Raw genomic sequence first — 15,807 nt, forward strand, 5'->3', positions numbered from 1 at the left:
ATCAATCTTACTTATCTCTTGAATGATAATTCATTTAAGTATCAAGTAAACAAAGAAGTTACTTACAATACAATTTATTTTAAAATCACATCATTTTCTTAAAAATAGTAAAAAAGGTCAAAATGTTTTAAAGCTCTTCAATCTTAGAAAGTCTCCAATCATGTTGGATGTAATGGTGGAATATCTGAATGTTCATGTTTACCTAAAAAGAACAGTACATATACTATGGGAGCAATTACTCCTAGTAAAAGTATAAAACATACAAGATGGAACCACTTTAAGCCAAAATCAGCTCCTTGTGATGTCAACTGTTTTACTACTACCGTCTCCACAGATTCTCTCTCTTTATTTGGTAATAGCTGTGTATCTTCAGATACTGATTCATTTGTATCTATATCTGTATATGGAACAACAGATGGAGCAAGTGTGCTGTTTAATACAACAGCATTACAATCTATTTCAAAATCAGCATCTTTTCCATCTTTATCTTTCAGTTGTAGCCTTTGCACAGGACTTTCCAATAAATTTTCCATTGTGAGTAAAGTAGGGGCATGTTTAGACGTTGAAGTAATTAATTCTGGATCTTTTGAGTTAGGTACTATTTCAGTAAGAACAGAATATGGTGTAACGGGTACCTTGATTGTATGTCTAGCAAAAATTTCATTATCTTTATGTATATGATTAATTCTTTTTAATTCTGATATCTGCAAGAAGTAAGATTGTTTTAAAATACAGCATGCTTCACTGAAAAGAATATATTTGTACACAGTGCATACTCATAAGAACATGGAAGCCTTATTTTCTGGCATTAAGGAAAGTCATACAGTTACATTAGACATGAACAACACGGAAAACCAACCAAATTCAAGTAATTTTCACATTTAACGTAGTTTGATGTTAAATCAAGTGATATGTAATTTACACTGCATATGTATTACTAACTTAGATTTGTTAGTTGATGTTACTGTAGTGCCTTCTATAAAAAAATGTGTAGTTAACTAGTTATTAAGATTTGTATTTCATTACAAATCAATTGAAAAATATACACGAAGTCTGTAATTAGTTTAGAACAAGTCATGATTGCGATACTTACAGAACAATGGAATCGAAGGGCAATGGCTTGCAAAGTGTCTCCTTCTTGAACCTGTGCTTCAATGAAATGATCTTGTGGCTTTATTCTATGTAACTGTATATTTCCATTGTAGTTTAAAGCATTGTCCATAGTGCTATTCATACCACAAACTACTTCATCCCCGTTTTGAAATAGACGTGTCCTGTTAAAAATGCTAACTAATTATTTACAAAATAACAAACATTTACTTGTATCTACCGAACAGACAATGCCTAGCCCTTACCTTTGTTTCATTTTCAAGTTTAATGTTAAAACTAATAGTAACTAGCATGACCTACACTACAAAAATATCTACCTTTTATAAACGTAGACACTTGGTTAAATCAAAAGAAAAACAGCTGTTAGCCATTTACTCATAATTATTTTGACAAATCACAAAAGTACAAACCGACAACAAATGTCAAAAACCTATCTATTTATTTTAGTTCTTGAAAGCTCTACATTGAATTAAGTAATTCCACTGTCAAATAAAAACTCGTTAGCTACTGTGAGTGTCATTGACGTGTCAATTTTATGCATTTACCACAGACGTGATAAATTGTCGTGGATGATTATATAATAATGTATTTTATTAAATCTATAACATGCATATTTAAATTAGGGTATCAATACCGGGCAACATGCACGAGCAATTTTTAATTTTATGATATTTATTTATAAGCCGTAAGCAGTCCAATGGAATGTATGGTAATACCTAGGTAACACTGAAAATGTTTAGAAAATGAAAAACGGCTTAATGAAGAAAGGTACCAATACTATTTTCGGTTCGTTTTGGTTTAGGTTGATTGGTCCTTATTTGGTTAAAATAAAACTTCCTAATAATTCGTTGAGAAGAGGTGAAGATGGAATGTGGAATGTGTTTATTTATATACAAAAATTATCCTACACTAGCCACTAGTGGTAACATGTGGTACCAAGATGCGAAAGGTGCGTAGACGATAAAATCGAGGCGCGGCAAAAAGTTGTCCTTTTCTGCGCGCAACCGTCGAAGGGTACGAACGCGCTTCGCTTCCGACCGCCGACCCGTGCGGACGTCTGCTCCAGTGCTCCCTCCGTGTGAGTCATCAGTGCTGTAGTGCCATCTCGCTCGCTCCGTGTGAGTCATCGCCGCTTGCCGCTGTACAGTGCGCACGCGCTGTCCGACCGCTGCCTTGCTGCCTGCTGCCCTCTTATTGGTCAGCCCGATCGCTGCCTTGCTGCCTGCCGCCCTCTCATTGGTCGCTTCGCGTCTTCGGTGTTTGGACATAGGGTTGAAGGCTGCATTTTATGAACGCGGGTTTACCTGCGGCCCTCAGATAGCCACCTAACGGTGCCAAACGGTTATCTGTCGGTTAACGCCTTGTGCGGGAGTGTTTATGTCCGGGGTGCATACACCGTGCCTTTTTCAAGGCGCGTAACAGCCCTTCCGCTTCCTCCAAGTCCTGTGCACGGCCGGGCCTCCTAGTAGGCACGTATTGGGGAGTAGGTACGCCAACTACTCTCTAGCAACCGGCTAAACACAGGTCCACTGTTGGACGGGTCCTGTCACATCCGTAGGGGCTCTTATACCCAATCTCCTACGGGCTGGTTAGGTCGGTGACAAACCACACCTCCGCTATCACCAGCGGAGACACACCACATTGTAGGGCAAAATCACTAGCTTAGGTACTCACCTCACTTAGGCAAACTAGGTACACACACCCGTCGTCAACCTGTTGGCTTCTCGCCTTCAGAATGGCGTCCGGGGATCCACCCCCTGACATAAGAAGAATTCTGCTCTTTCTCCAAGAGCGCTTCCCCGACGCATTGCGGGCTTTTAACGAGTCCGTAACCGCGGATTCACCGCGTTCGCCGTCGCCATCGCCGCGTAAGGCGAAGAAAAATGCCTCCGGGAAGGCATCTCGACCCGTTACCCGCTCTCGCTCGCGCTCGCGCTCACCACTCCCTGAAGTGGGAAGCGCCAGCGATGAGGAGACGGGACAAAATTCACATGTCGACCCAATCCGCTCCGGCGGTAACAGACGATGAAGCCGCATTAATCTCATCTTCCGAAAGCGACGGCTTTCAAACCGTCGGTCGGAAGAAAAAGCGTTCGGCCAACGGCGGTCCCCCCGCCAAAAGGCCCACTCAAGCCGCCAACCCTCCGAAGAGGGATCTTAGTTCCCTATTATCGGGAAAACCTGCGCCCCCCGCCCCCGCGGACCGCATCAAAACCCCCCCGCCCGTGTACGTTAGGGACAAGGGCGCCTGGCCGGCGCTATCAAAAATTCTCGACACTAAGTCGATAACTTACAAGGCCCGAACGTTAAGATAACCTTTGCGTTCAGGTCTTTTCATCTGATCACCACCGCTTTTTAACTTCATATCTTCGCTCTGAAGGTATCGGTGGCCACACCTTCCCCCTACCCGAGGAGCGCGTCCTAAGGGTAGTTATTAAGGGCATTCCCAAGGAGATAGACTCCGGGATTGTCCAATCGGACCTCATTGAGCAGGGATACCCCGTAAGGGATGTATTCCGCATGCTCAAGAGAACAACCAAAGAAGAGTACGACATGGTACTCGTTGTCCTCGATCCCACCCCGAGTGGGAAAAAGACATTTAGCCTGAGAGAGTGTTGCAAGCTCTCGGGGCTGAGGGTTGAAACCCCCCTCAAACATTCCTTCACACGACAGTGCTACCGCTGTCAACTCTACGGGCACGCGGCCCGTAACTGTTTCGCTAGGGCACGGTGCGTAAAGTGCCTAGGCGACCACGGCACGGCGGACTGCAAAAGAACGCTTCCGTGCGCTGAGCCGCCGGCGTGCGTGCTTTGCGGGCAACAGGGCCACCCAGCGAATTATCGCGGGTGCCCTCGTGCCCCCAAGGCGCATAAGCCGGCGTCTGGGCGCACCGCGGGGCGCGATGCGGTCCGTCGTGGCGCGGGAGCAAAGCCCACGTACGCGCCGGCCCCACCTCCTAAGAATAGTGCCTGGACCAAGCCCCCCGTTACGGAGGGCCCTCCCCAGCTCACGTCAGAGGCCTTCCCGCCTCTGCCAACAAAATCGGCAGCCGTAAAGCCTTCCCAGGCGCCGGCGCCGACCCCCGTCATAACGGAGAGGCCCACACGCAAGGTGAGCCCTCCGGCTAAAGCCCTCAGCCACACGGCGGAGGCCGCTGCGGAATCAGAAAAGGTCCGCGACGCCTTAAATCTCGCGTTTAGCATCGTAGACGCGTTAGACATAGACGCTCTTGTCGCCTTCTCCGAGGCTTTCAAATCCGCCAATAACGCGGAAGACAAGAAGCAACTTGTAATCGAGCACGTCCAGCTCCTTAAGTCCGTGCGACAATTTGCAGACTCCACCACACCGCAATAGCTACGACCACGTCTAGGATCAAGGCTCGATCACTGTCCGTAGTGACTTTCAATGCAAACGGTTTCAAGCCGCAGGCAGATTTGGTTCGAGATTTCCTCGTTCACCACTAAATAGATATTTTCCTAGTACAGGAATCTTTCCTCAAGCCCAGCGTTCGCGCTCCCAGATTCGCAAATTACAACGTAGTGCGAAACGACCGACCTACGGTGAAAGGCGGTACGCTCATTTACGAGCGCTTCACTGCTCGCCGTTAGACCCGCCCTCCCTTACCAACATAGAGTGCTCTGTGCTGCGCGTAGCCATGACCGGCCATCAGCCGATTATTATCGCGTCGGTGTACCTCCCTCCCGCCAAGGACATACTAGAGAGCGATCTCAGAACCCTGTTTGCGATGGGCCCCTCGGTCTTATTAGTCGGGGATCTCAATAGCAAACACGGGGACTGGAATAGTTCAAAACAAAACCCTAATGGGTTAGCCCTCAATAGGCTTATAGACGTGCTCAATTTCAACGTCATTGCCCCCATACAACCGACTCGCCGTGGCATAACAGGCAACGGCCTTCTCTCAACGGACGTCATAGACGTAGCGGTTTTACGTAACGTGGCACTACAGCCGCGAAGCGTAGAGACGTTACACGAGTTAGACTCGGATCACTTCCCGGTTCACTTTGAATTCGGCCCTCCTAACACTCGAGAGAAGAGGTTCAAGTCCATTGTCGACTGGCAGAAGTTAGACGAGGCCCTCAAGCCAAGCCCGCCGACACCTCTGCCCTCCCAAATGTCCCCGACAATTTAGTCTCGTCCGCTCACGCGTTAGACGCGATCTCCTCGGTCACTAATCACATTCAGACCAAGGTCGCCGAGTCGTCCCGGAAGGTCCCAGATGAGTTCGCTCAACGCTGGGAGCTTCTATTGACCGAGAAGAACGCGGCGACTCGCGCCTTCGCCAGTGCACCGACCGACGAAAACCGCAGAGCACTCCGCGCCTCGCAGCGCCGAGTGAAAGAGCGCATGCGGGAAATTAGAAACGAACGCTGGGACCGTCTTACCAGCGAATTGTCACCTTCGCACACGGCCTATTGGTCTCTCGCGCGTTCCCTTAAAACCGACACGGTGGCGTCCATGCCCCCTCTCAAGCGTCCAAATCTGCCTGACGCATTCGACGACGACGAAAAAGCCGAGTGCTTAGCCGTCAACCTAGTGGAGCAGTGCACCCCGTATCTCGATCATAGCGACCCGGCGCACGTCGAACACGTGAACCGCGAGGTCGAACGCATCGTAGCACTGCCCCTCCCTCCCGAGCCGCTCCCTCCTACGTCGATCGCCGAGGTCAAAACTCTAATAAAGAGTTCACTGCCTCGTAAATCTCCAGGTCTCGACGCCATCTCGAACAAGGTCCTCCGGTGCCTCCCGCCCCATCTGATATGCCTACTAGTGTCCATTTTCAATTGCCTCCTTGAAAACTGCACCTTCCCGGCGCAGTGGAAAGAGGCCATTGTCATTGGTATTCACAAACCAGGCAAACCCCGTAACAACCCCACCAGTTACCGCCCTATCAGCCTTCTCAATACGCTTAGCAAGCTTTACGAGAAGGTTCTTAAAAAGCGCCTCCTAGACTTTGCCCTAGATAAGGGGCTCATTCCCGATGAGCAGTTTGGCTTCAGGCCGGCCCACTCGTGCGTTCATCAAGTCCATCGAATCACGGAGCACATCCTCTCCGGGATGAATAACTCCCTGAAACCGAGAGCCACGGGTGCGCTCTTCTTCGACATAGCGAAAGCTTTCGACAAGGTCTGGCACAACGGCTTGGTTTACAAGCTCTACCACCTTAATGTGCCACTAAGACTCGTGCGTATCGTACACGACTTCTTGTCCGACCGCTCAATGCGCTATCGCGTAGAAGGAACGTTATCGTCTCCTCGCCCCATCATGGCCGGAGTCCCTCAGGGCTCGGTCCTCTCGCCCCTTCTGTTCACGCTGTATACCGGCGACATCCCTAGGGCTCCCAATGTGGAGCTAGCCCTCTATGCCGATGACACCGCTCTCTATACCACCCACAAAGATAGAGGTGTCATCGTGGACAGACACCAGACCGCTACCACGTCGTTAGGCGAATGGTTTCGGAAATGGGGCTTCCAAATAAATCCCGAGAAAAGCGTAGCAGTTCTCTTTGCCAGGGGCAACCCCGGTGCTAACGCTAGGGATAAATTTCACCTCAAGACAGAGGTAACCCTATACGGGCAAGCCATCCCTTGGCAAAAGTCCGTCAAATATCTAGGAGTCACGCTCGATAGCGGCATGTCTTTCCGTAAGCACATAGCCGCCGTTCGCAAGAAGGCCTATTTTGTCCTCTCTCGCCTCCATTTCCTCCTAAATAAAAGGAGTCAAATGTCTCTCAGACACAAGGTGACCCTGTACAAGGCCTGCATCCGTCCGTGCATGACATACGCTAGCGTAGTCTTTGCGCATTGTGCCCCTTCCTATATTCACCGGCTACAGGTGCTTCAGTCGCGATTCATGAGAATCGCGACCGGTGCGCCCTTCTATGTGAGAAACGTCGATCTCCACCACGACCTGGAGCTCCCTACCATAGCCCAATGGATGAAGTTGGCGTCCACACGCCACTTTGACAAGGCTAAACACCATCCCAATCCACTGGTGCGTAATAGCATCAACTATTACCCCTTCCCGACAAAAAAGGCTCGTAGGAGGCCCCGACACATACTAACGGATCCGGATGATCCAATTACCGTAGCAAACGATAAATTAAAAGCCGCCCGTGCGGCCAAAAATAATAAAAATAGCCAATCACAGATTAGGGTAAAAAACCGCCTTCACCGGGGAAGGCGAGGACCTTAACTTCGCACTTCGCTCACTCCAGTCCTAGAGCTTCCGTCCTGCCCTTCAGGCGATTGACCGCCCCGCGACGGCCCAAGCCGAGGTTCGAGTCTCACAGGAGACGCCCTTGCGCTAGCCGCGGGATAAAACGCCATTCTGGCCGAGCTACGCTCGCCAAAACAGCCCGAGCTGAGCTGTAAAGGCACTTAAGGCCAACAGCGAGAAAAAAAAAAAAAAAAAAAAGTACGAACGTGTTCTTCTCAGAACAGTTCGATATCGTGGTCTAACGATAACGCCAATTAACTGTTCTTTTCAGAACAAATTATTGTTTCATGACGATAACGTTTACAACTGTCCTTGTCAGGACACATCACTGTTTCATTACGACATGTACTGATCACCTACAGGATTCCCCCTCTAGCGAAGCGTACCGGCAGGCGTATAACGCGGCCTCGGCGAGTTGTTCTTGTAGGTATTGAGGTGTTCCCAGTGTCTTGTTGTTTCAGGTTGTTGTCATTTTGATGTTTCAGGCTGTTGTCATTTTGATGTTTCAGGCTATTTGATGGTTCATGTAGTTCGCTCGCACTTGATGTGATTTGCTTGTTGCAGGTACTCGTTGTTGTATCAGTAGGCACATCTTGCTCGGTGATAGTGTAGGCAGGTTTGAGTCTGTCGATAGAGATATTCATTTCGCGGTTAGGTAACTGCAGTGTGAATATCTTGCTGTCTCGTTTCAGCACGCGATAGGGTCCGTCGTAAGGTGCTTGTAATGGCTTCTTTACGGCGTCTATGCGTACAAATACGAATTCACATGTTTGCAGGTCGCGGTGTACGAATATGGGTTTTGTGTTGCTGTGTGGTTGACTCGGCATTGGTTGCAGGTTACGTATTGCGTCGCGCAGCTGATCGATGTAGCCAGAGTCCATGATGACGTCATTGTGGGTCGTTGATAAGAAATCACCGGGTAAGCGTATGTTGCATCCGTAGGTAAGTTGGGCGGCGCTTACGCCGGTGTCACTTCGCATAGCGGCGCGTAATCCGAGTAGGACGGTTGGTAGCTCGTTGATCCAGCTTCTTGCGGTCTGTAGTCTTGCTTTTAATGCGGCTTTAAGGACACGGTGCCATCGTTCGATGATACCGTTACACTGTGCGTGGTATGAAGTTGTACGCGTTTTTTCGATCCCTAGTAAGCGAGAAAGAGATGCAAATACTCTGCTTTCAAATTGGCGTCCTTGGTCCGTTGTTATTGTTACAGGACAACCGAAACGGGAAATCTAACCTTTTTATTGTTATTTCGCATAGTGGGTATGCTTCGGTCCATCTTGTTGCCCTGTCGATCATTGTCACGAGGTATCGATGTCCGCTGGCCGCGGTAGGTAGCGGACCAACGATATCGATGTAAACGTGTTCGAATCGTTCGGTTGGTGAAAAAATTGATAATCGACTTGATGTGTGGCGTTGTATTTTGGGGCGCTGACACTGTAGGCATACTTTTGCCCACTTGCCGACGTCTGCGTTCCTTGAGGGCCAGAAGTAACGTTGCGTAATTAATTTTCTCGTAGTCTTGATTCCAGGGTGGCTAACGTTATGTACTGCGTTGAATGCGGTACGTCGGTATTCTTCTGGTAGGTACGGACGTAACTGTGAGGTTGAAGTTTCGCAGTGTAATTTGATGTTTGAGACGGGCAGGTTGACTTTCTTGAAACATAAGTTGCTCTGTAAACTGAGTGCTTTAATGGTATCGCTGTCGCGTTCTTGAGCTTCTGCAAGTAGATTGTAGTCAATTGGCGATGGACAGGTGATTGCTTCGACACGTGATAATGCATCTGCGGCTGCATTTTGAGATCCACTGACGTGTCGTATATCAGTGGTAAATTCGCTGATATAAAGTAGCTGTCGGGTGCGTCTCGGTGATTCGCTGTTTGTATTTGTTTTTGTGTAAGCGAAGGTTAGCGGCTCGTGGTCGGTGAATATTATTATTTCTCGTCCCTCGAACATTTTGCGGAAATGTTTGACAGTCATGTAGATGGCGAGTAGCTCTCGATCGTAGGTACTGTAGCGAGTCTGTGCGTCGGTGAATTTCTTCGAGAAATAGCCGAGTGGTTGCCATGACATAAGTTGCTCTGTAAACTGAGTGCTTTAATGGTATCGCTGTCGCGTTCTTGAGCTTCTGCAAGTAGATTGTAGTCAATTGGCGATGGACAGGTGATTGCTTCGACACGTGATAATGCATCTGCGGCTGCATTTTGAGATCCACTGACGTGTCGTATATCAGTGGTAAATTCGCTGATATAAAGTAGCTGTCGGGTGCGTCTCCGTGATTCGCTGTTTGTATTTGTTTTTGTGTAAGCGAAGGTTAGCGGCTTGTGGTCGGTGAATATTATTATTTCTCGTCCCTCGAACATTTTGCGGAAATGTTTGACAGCCATGTAGATGGCGAGTAGCTCTCGATCGTAGGTACTGTAGCGAGTCTGTGCGTCGGTGAATTTCTTCGAGAAATAGCCGAGTGGTTGCCATGACTTGTTGATAAATTGATTGAGTGCGGCACCAGCTGTTTTATCGCTAGCGTCGCTGAATATAGCAAGTGTCGCCTGGTGAGACGGATGAGCAAGTAAAGCGGCGTTTTTTATGCTCTCTTTACATGCTTCATAGGCTTGCGTTGATTCAGTGTGGTCCAGTCGATCTTAGTTTTGTCACGCTTCTTGACGTTGTGCAGGTAGGTATTTAACGGCGCTTGTATGGTGGCGGCATTTTTGATATTGTTACGAAGACGGGTCGACTGCATGTTTCTAGATTTTTCCACTAGTTAGAGAACTTTTCAGCAGGCTGTAATATGATTTCTGACCGTTTCAGGAGAGGGTCAATCACATATTAGAAAATTGTAATTTTCATAATGTTACCCTAGTTTTCAGGAAGCTGAAACCTTTTTTCAGTCGGTTTCAGAACATGTGTAGTCGAGTGGTGCAGTTTTCAGGAGACCCGTTTTCAGGCGTTTTCAGGCCTAGTTATACCCCTTTGATGAAGGAATATTCTATAATTATAGAATATAGAAGAATATTATATCCCTTTGATGGAGGAAGAGAGAGAGAAGATCAGAACTTTCTCGAAACTAGACGAGCACTCTAGAACGCCGTACGACAAGGACGGAGCAACGTGCGAAAGAGACAAAGAGTTCGAACGTTCTAGAATTGTGCAATCGCTACTCAGTAGCAAGCCCGCCTAGAAAGTTCTCGAATATTGTTTAGAATTATTCCCAGGGATATATATAAGCGAGCCGAAACGCGACTAGCCTTTAGTTTTGAATGCGATAACAAGAGCGAAACACCGAAGCGATAAAGTGCGAATAAAGTGAATATAAGTGATAAAGTACTGTGTGAAGTGTGCATAAGTGAAGTAATTAGTGACTGTGTTTTTGCGTGCAATTAGTGCATCTCTGCAATTAATTTGTGCCCATAAATTCCTCATTGATTTTTCAAGAAATAAACCCTTGAAGAAATCTACGGCATTTTCTATCCGATCCCCTAGCTCGTAACAATATTTTCACGGTAAAAGTTTATCATACCGAGAAAACGTCGTAGTTCTTCTACGGTTTGTGGTTTTGGAAAGTCTGTAATAGCTTGTACCTTCTCTTGAGGTGGCTGTATTCCTTCCGCTGTGACTTGGTGACCGAGGAATTTCACAGTTGGCTGGCCGAAAACACATTTTGATGGGTTGATAGTGATGCCGTATTCTTCTAGTCGCTGTAATACGATGCGTAGATAATTTCGGTGCTCTTCCTCGTCGATTGATGCTATGAGTAGATCATCAACGAAAGGGAATACGAAGTCGAGTTCGCGCAGTACTTCGTGAATAAAGCGTTGGAAAGTCTGTCCGGCGTTCTTTAGACCAGGACACATGCGCGGGAACTCGAAAAGACCAAAAGGTGTGATGATGGCGGTTTTCTCCACATCTTGCTCGCTGACTGGCTGTTGTTGGTACGCGCGATTGAGGTCGAGTGTGGAGAAAATTTTCTTCCCTGCGAGTTGGTATGTGAAGTCACGTATGCGTGGTATGGGATAGCGATCGGGCTTGGTTATGGCGTTGAGTCTTCGGTAATCGCCACACACGCGTAGGTCTCCTTTCTTCTTTGGCACGACGTGAAGAGGTGATGCCCAAGGGCTTTTGCTTGGTCTGCATAACCCTTGATCGATCATGTTTTGGAATTCCTTCCTGACCATTTCGTAACGATGCGGTGCAATGGGGCGTGGCTTGCAGTGAAGGGGCGGTCCATTTGTTTCAATGAAGTGTTCGACGGAATGTTTGGGACTAAGCTTCATTGAAGTGATTCTGGTTGTGCCTGGGAAATCTGCTAGTATGCTGTGGTAATTTTGCTCAATGTCAATACTACGAACTGTAGGTATGTCTGCAGTACTGAGTTGAGCGTTTGTTACCAGCTTTGTTTTCCCGTCGATCAATCTTCGGTTTTTGACGTCGACAATGAGGTGGTGGTACTGCAAGAAATCTGCTCCCAGGATTGCCTTAGACACATCTGCTACGACGAATTTCCATGTGTATGGTCTTCGGAGGTTAAGATCAAGTTGGAGTGACTTCTCTCCGTATGTTGGGATGACCGTGTTGTTGGCGGCGTAGAGTTGAAATGGCAGTGGTTTTTCACGTGAGCCTTTAGTCTTTGGTAGCACGGAGATATTGGCTCCTGTGTCGACCAAAAAGGTAAGTTTCGTTACCCTGTCGGTAACGAAAAGGCGGTGTGATGATTCGGTAACGCCGGTTCCCGCGGCCAGCGTTACTTTTAGTTTTCCGACTGGTTTATGGGCTTACTTATGGAAACTGCATGGTGGTGTGCATTTCTTCGCGTCCATACCGTAGCGATGATGGTAATAGCAGTACGGCATTGGAGATTTTTTCCGGCTTCGATCTTCCATCTGCGACTCTCGTCGGTTTTCGTTTCGATTTGTTGATGCGTTCCGCGAGCGTGATTGCGAATGTCAATGGTTGCGAGAACGACTGTTGCGGTAGTTGTCGCGAGGTTGTGCTCGTAGCTCGGCGACTTCCAAAAACATCCTTCTTATTTCACCGATGAGGGTGTCGATGGTTGGTTGTTGTTCTGGAGGTGGCACACGGAGTTACAGTGAGATACCGGAGACTTCTTGGCTCGACGGATGTGATGAAACTTGACGCTCTGCACCGGAAATTTCTGTGTTCGACATCTTCAAATTTTTTGGTGTTCTTCTCGGGGTCACCACTTTAGGTTCGTTTTGGTTTATGTTGATTGGTCCTTATTTTGTTAAAATAAAACTTCCTAATAATTCGTTGTGAAGAGGTGAAGATGGAATGTGTTTATTTTTTAAAACTGTAGATTTATATACAAAAATTATCCTACACTAGCCACTAGTGGTAACATGTGGTACCAAGATGCGAAGGGTGCGTAGACGATAAAATCGAGGCGCGGCAAAAAGTTGTCCTTTTCTGCGCGCAACCGTCGAAGGGTACGAACGTTGCCGCCGTCTCTACAGGACTCCAGAGCCGAAGCGTCCCCTGCGTGACAGCAACGGCGCCATCACCTATGACGACACAGATCGGGCCGAAATATTCGCCGAACACCTCCAGCGTCATTTCTCGCCGAACCCCGCGACGTCCCCTACGCGCGTGGCAGAGGTGGTGAACGCTGTCGAGGCGTGGCTGACGTGCCCGATCTCTACCGACGAAGCCCAGATCTTCTTCTCGCCGTCACGACTGCGACCCAGGAAGGCGCCGGGACCGGACGGCATCACCCACGAGGCGCTGCGCCATCTGCCCATGAGGTGGATAGTCGCGCTATCGCGCCTCTTCATGGGTATCCTCCGGTATACGCACTTCCCCAGATCATGGAAAGAGGGCAAGGTGATCTTAATATCGAAGCCCGGGAAGGACTCTACCCGACCTGAGAGCTATCGACCCATCACCTTGCTCTCGACGCAGTCGAAACTGTTCGAGTGGCTGTTGCTGCAGAGGATCGAACAGTACCTGCAGCCGAGGCCCGAACAGTTCGGCTTCCGCGGCGAACACAGCACGACGCTGCAGCTGACGAAGGTGCTCTTCACTGCAGCCTCGGCCCTCAACAAAAAGGAGGGGGCCGCCGCCGTTATGCTGGACATGGCGAAGGCCTTTGACCGTGTCTGGCACTACGGCCTCGTGCTGAAGCTCATCGAGTCTCCACTGCCCCGCCGAATGGTCGCCGTGCTCCGCGCCTTTCTCACCGAGCGCACGTTTTTCGTTGCGACGGGAGAGGCTGCGTCGAGACCGCGACCCATCACGGCGGGCGTCCCGCAAGGCAGCGTGCTATCGCCCTTGCTCTACACCACGTACACCGACGGCGTTCCGTGCCCCGAGGGGTGCACACTCGCCCCCTACGCCGATGATACGGCGTACGTGGCGACATCGCTGGGGATCTCGCACGCTGCCCGAAAACTCTAACGCGCTCTGGACCTCCTGCCAGAGTGGCTGGACAAATGGAGACTCGCCGCCAACCCGGACAAGACACAGGCAATTGCCTTCGGCCGGGGTAGGTTGCCACCACCCCTACGCTTCCTGGATCGAGACGTGCCGTGGAAGACGCCGGTCACCTATTTAGGGGTCACCATAGACCGGAGTCTTACCATGAAGCACCACATCTCCAGGGCTGTAAGGAGAGCCAAGTGCGCGGCGCACACGCTTCGCCCACTGATCACAGGCAACCTACCTCTCCGCACCAAGCTCGCGCTACACAAGTTGTACGTGCGCCCTCACCTCACGTACGCGGCACCGGCGTGGTTCTCCTACGCCAGGGAGACCAACCGCCGAAGACTGCGCACCGTGCAAAACACCGTCTTACGGCGCGCAGTATAGGCACCACGCTACGTGAGGAACGCCACCATAGCGCGAGCCTTGCGGATGGAGTCGATCGACGAGTTCGTCGCACGGCTCGCGATGAGGATGTTTGATCGAGCGGACGCCTCTCAACATCCTCACCTCCAAAACATCGCGCCGTGGCACTCCAGGCCGCCCGACCGATACAAGTACCCGCGTGAGCTCTTCTCCGCGGGTCCCGACGACACCAGGGCAGCAGCCGCGGTTTCGACCGCTGGTCGCCTCGCGGGGCCACCGGGGGTCTCACCCGGCGGAGCTTGACCGCCGCGCTAGCTGCCCGATACCACCACTCATCGCGACACCAGGGTCAAGTCGAGACTACTCCTTGGCCCCCTCATCATCACCACCGGATTTGACACCCCGGACATGACCCCATCGGCTGCGCGCAGCGGGTAGAGACCGAGTCTCCCCGCGCGCCGCAGCCCTCACCAAGGGCTATATGCCCGCCCCCGTACCGCTGTATCAGCAGGGCGCGAACAAAGACACCACCTGAAGGGGGCATACGCCCGAACAGGACAAAACACCTCCCTCGCGAGGGAGGGTGTAGCATTAACCAAACGGAAGGGTATGAACGTGTTCTTCTCAGAACAGTTCGATATCGTGGTCTAACGATAACGCCAATTAACTGTTCTTTTCAGAACAAATTATTGTTTCATGACGATAACGTTTACAACTGTCCTTGTCAGGACACTGTTTCATTACGACATGTACTAATCACCTACACTATTATTACTTTTCAAAGTAATCCCGTTCCTCTCTATACATCGTCGCATTCTATGGTACCACTGAGGAAAGCAGTGGGCCCATTCTGCCTTAGGGGTCTCTTCTATAGCATTTTCGTACGTTTTTACCGCATTTTATCTTTAGTTCTTGGGTATGAGTCACAGGGCGCCAGGTCGGGACTGTATGGATGACTCATTATCTCGACACCTGCCATAGTGAAGGTGTTCGGTGTCTAGTCGTCGGTTAAAGTATGGGGAATTCATCTGGTACAAACCTTCCTGACGCCTAAATATTCGTGTAATATTCTATTATCTTTCTCTACAATGCGTCGCATAGCACTGATGTTATCTTTAGTAGTCGCTGTTAAAGGCCTTTAGTAGTCCAAGCTTAAACTCGTTAATCCAATTTTAAATATTGGCAATTATTAGCCTATCATAGCTTTGTTGTTGAGTAAGCCCACAATAAATCATTGACGAAAATTTTCTCGCGTTAGGTTAATTTTCGCGTTAGGTAATGTGTGATGTGTTTGTTACACATCACACATTACAGTTATAGATTTGCCGTCAATTCACAAATTCGTCAATGACAAATTAATGCATTAATGCTACATTAGGTTACCAAGGACTTCTAAAATTGAAATTTTCATTAGCAATGTTTCTAACTGGCCCGTTCTAAACACTTTCAGTGTTACCCACGTATTACCTCAATTTTTAGTGTAAAAAATATGCCGAGATGTATAAAAGTGCCTGTACTTAAATACAATACAAATGTGCAAATGTGGCTGGAGATTGCTAAATGGCCTTTATTTAATTATTCATTAGAAACACACGAAATAAATAATAATTAAACTCGTATATTATCATAAGGCTACAAATTTATCAAAATGAATGTGTCTTA

At 48.8% G+C, this 15,807-nt stretch overlaps 1 protein-coding gene across 3 annotated transcripts; it reads right to left on the reverse strand.

Annotated features, from left to right (window-relative positions):
• Positions 1-58: 58 nt before the first annotated feature.
• LOC123713068 (lysM and putative peptidoglycan-binding domain-containing protein 3) lies at positions 59-1,543 on the reverse strand. Of its 3 annotated transcripts, none has more exons than XM_045666560.1 (3): positions 1,428-1,543; positions 1,094-1,274; positions 59-704 (listed from the first exon to the last, which is right to left on the reverse strand). In XM_045666560.1, exons 2-3 carry the CDS (start codon positions 1,232-1,234, stop codon positions 159-161), a joined length of 687 nt encoding a protein of 228 aa, XP_045522516.1. In that variant the 5' UTR covers positions 1,235-1,274; positions 1,428-1,543; the 3' UTR covers positions 59-158. The 3 variants fall into 3 exon arrangements, with proteins under 3 accessions (XP_045522516.1, XP_045522513.1, XP_045522514.1); XM_045666557.1 differs by having other exon boundaries at positions 1,094-1,286; positions 1,356-1,533; XM_045666558.1 differs by having other exon boundaries at positions 1,356-1,530.
• Between the last annotated feature and the right edge of the window lie 14,264 nt (positions 1,544-15,807).

The sequence above is a fragment of the Pieris brassicae genome, chromosome 8, assembly GCF_905147105.1.
Source record: "Pieris brassicae chromosome 8, ilPieBrab1.1, whole genome shotgun sequence".
Classification (NCBI taxonomy): domain Eukaryota; kingdom Metazoa; phylum Arthropoda; class Insecta; order Lepidoptera; family Pieridae; genus Pieris; species Pieris brassicae.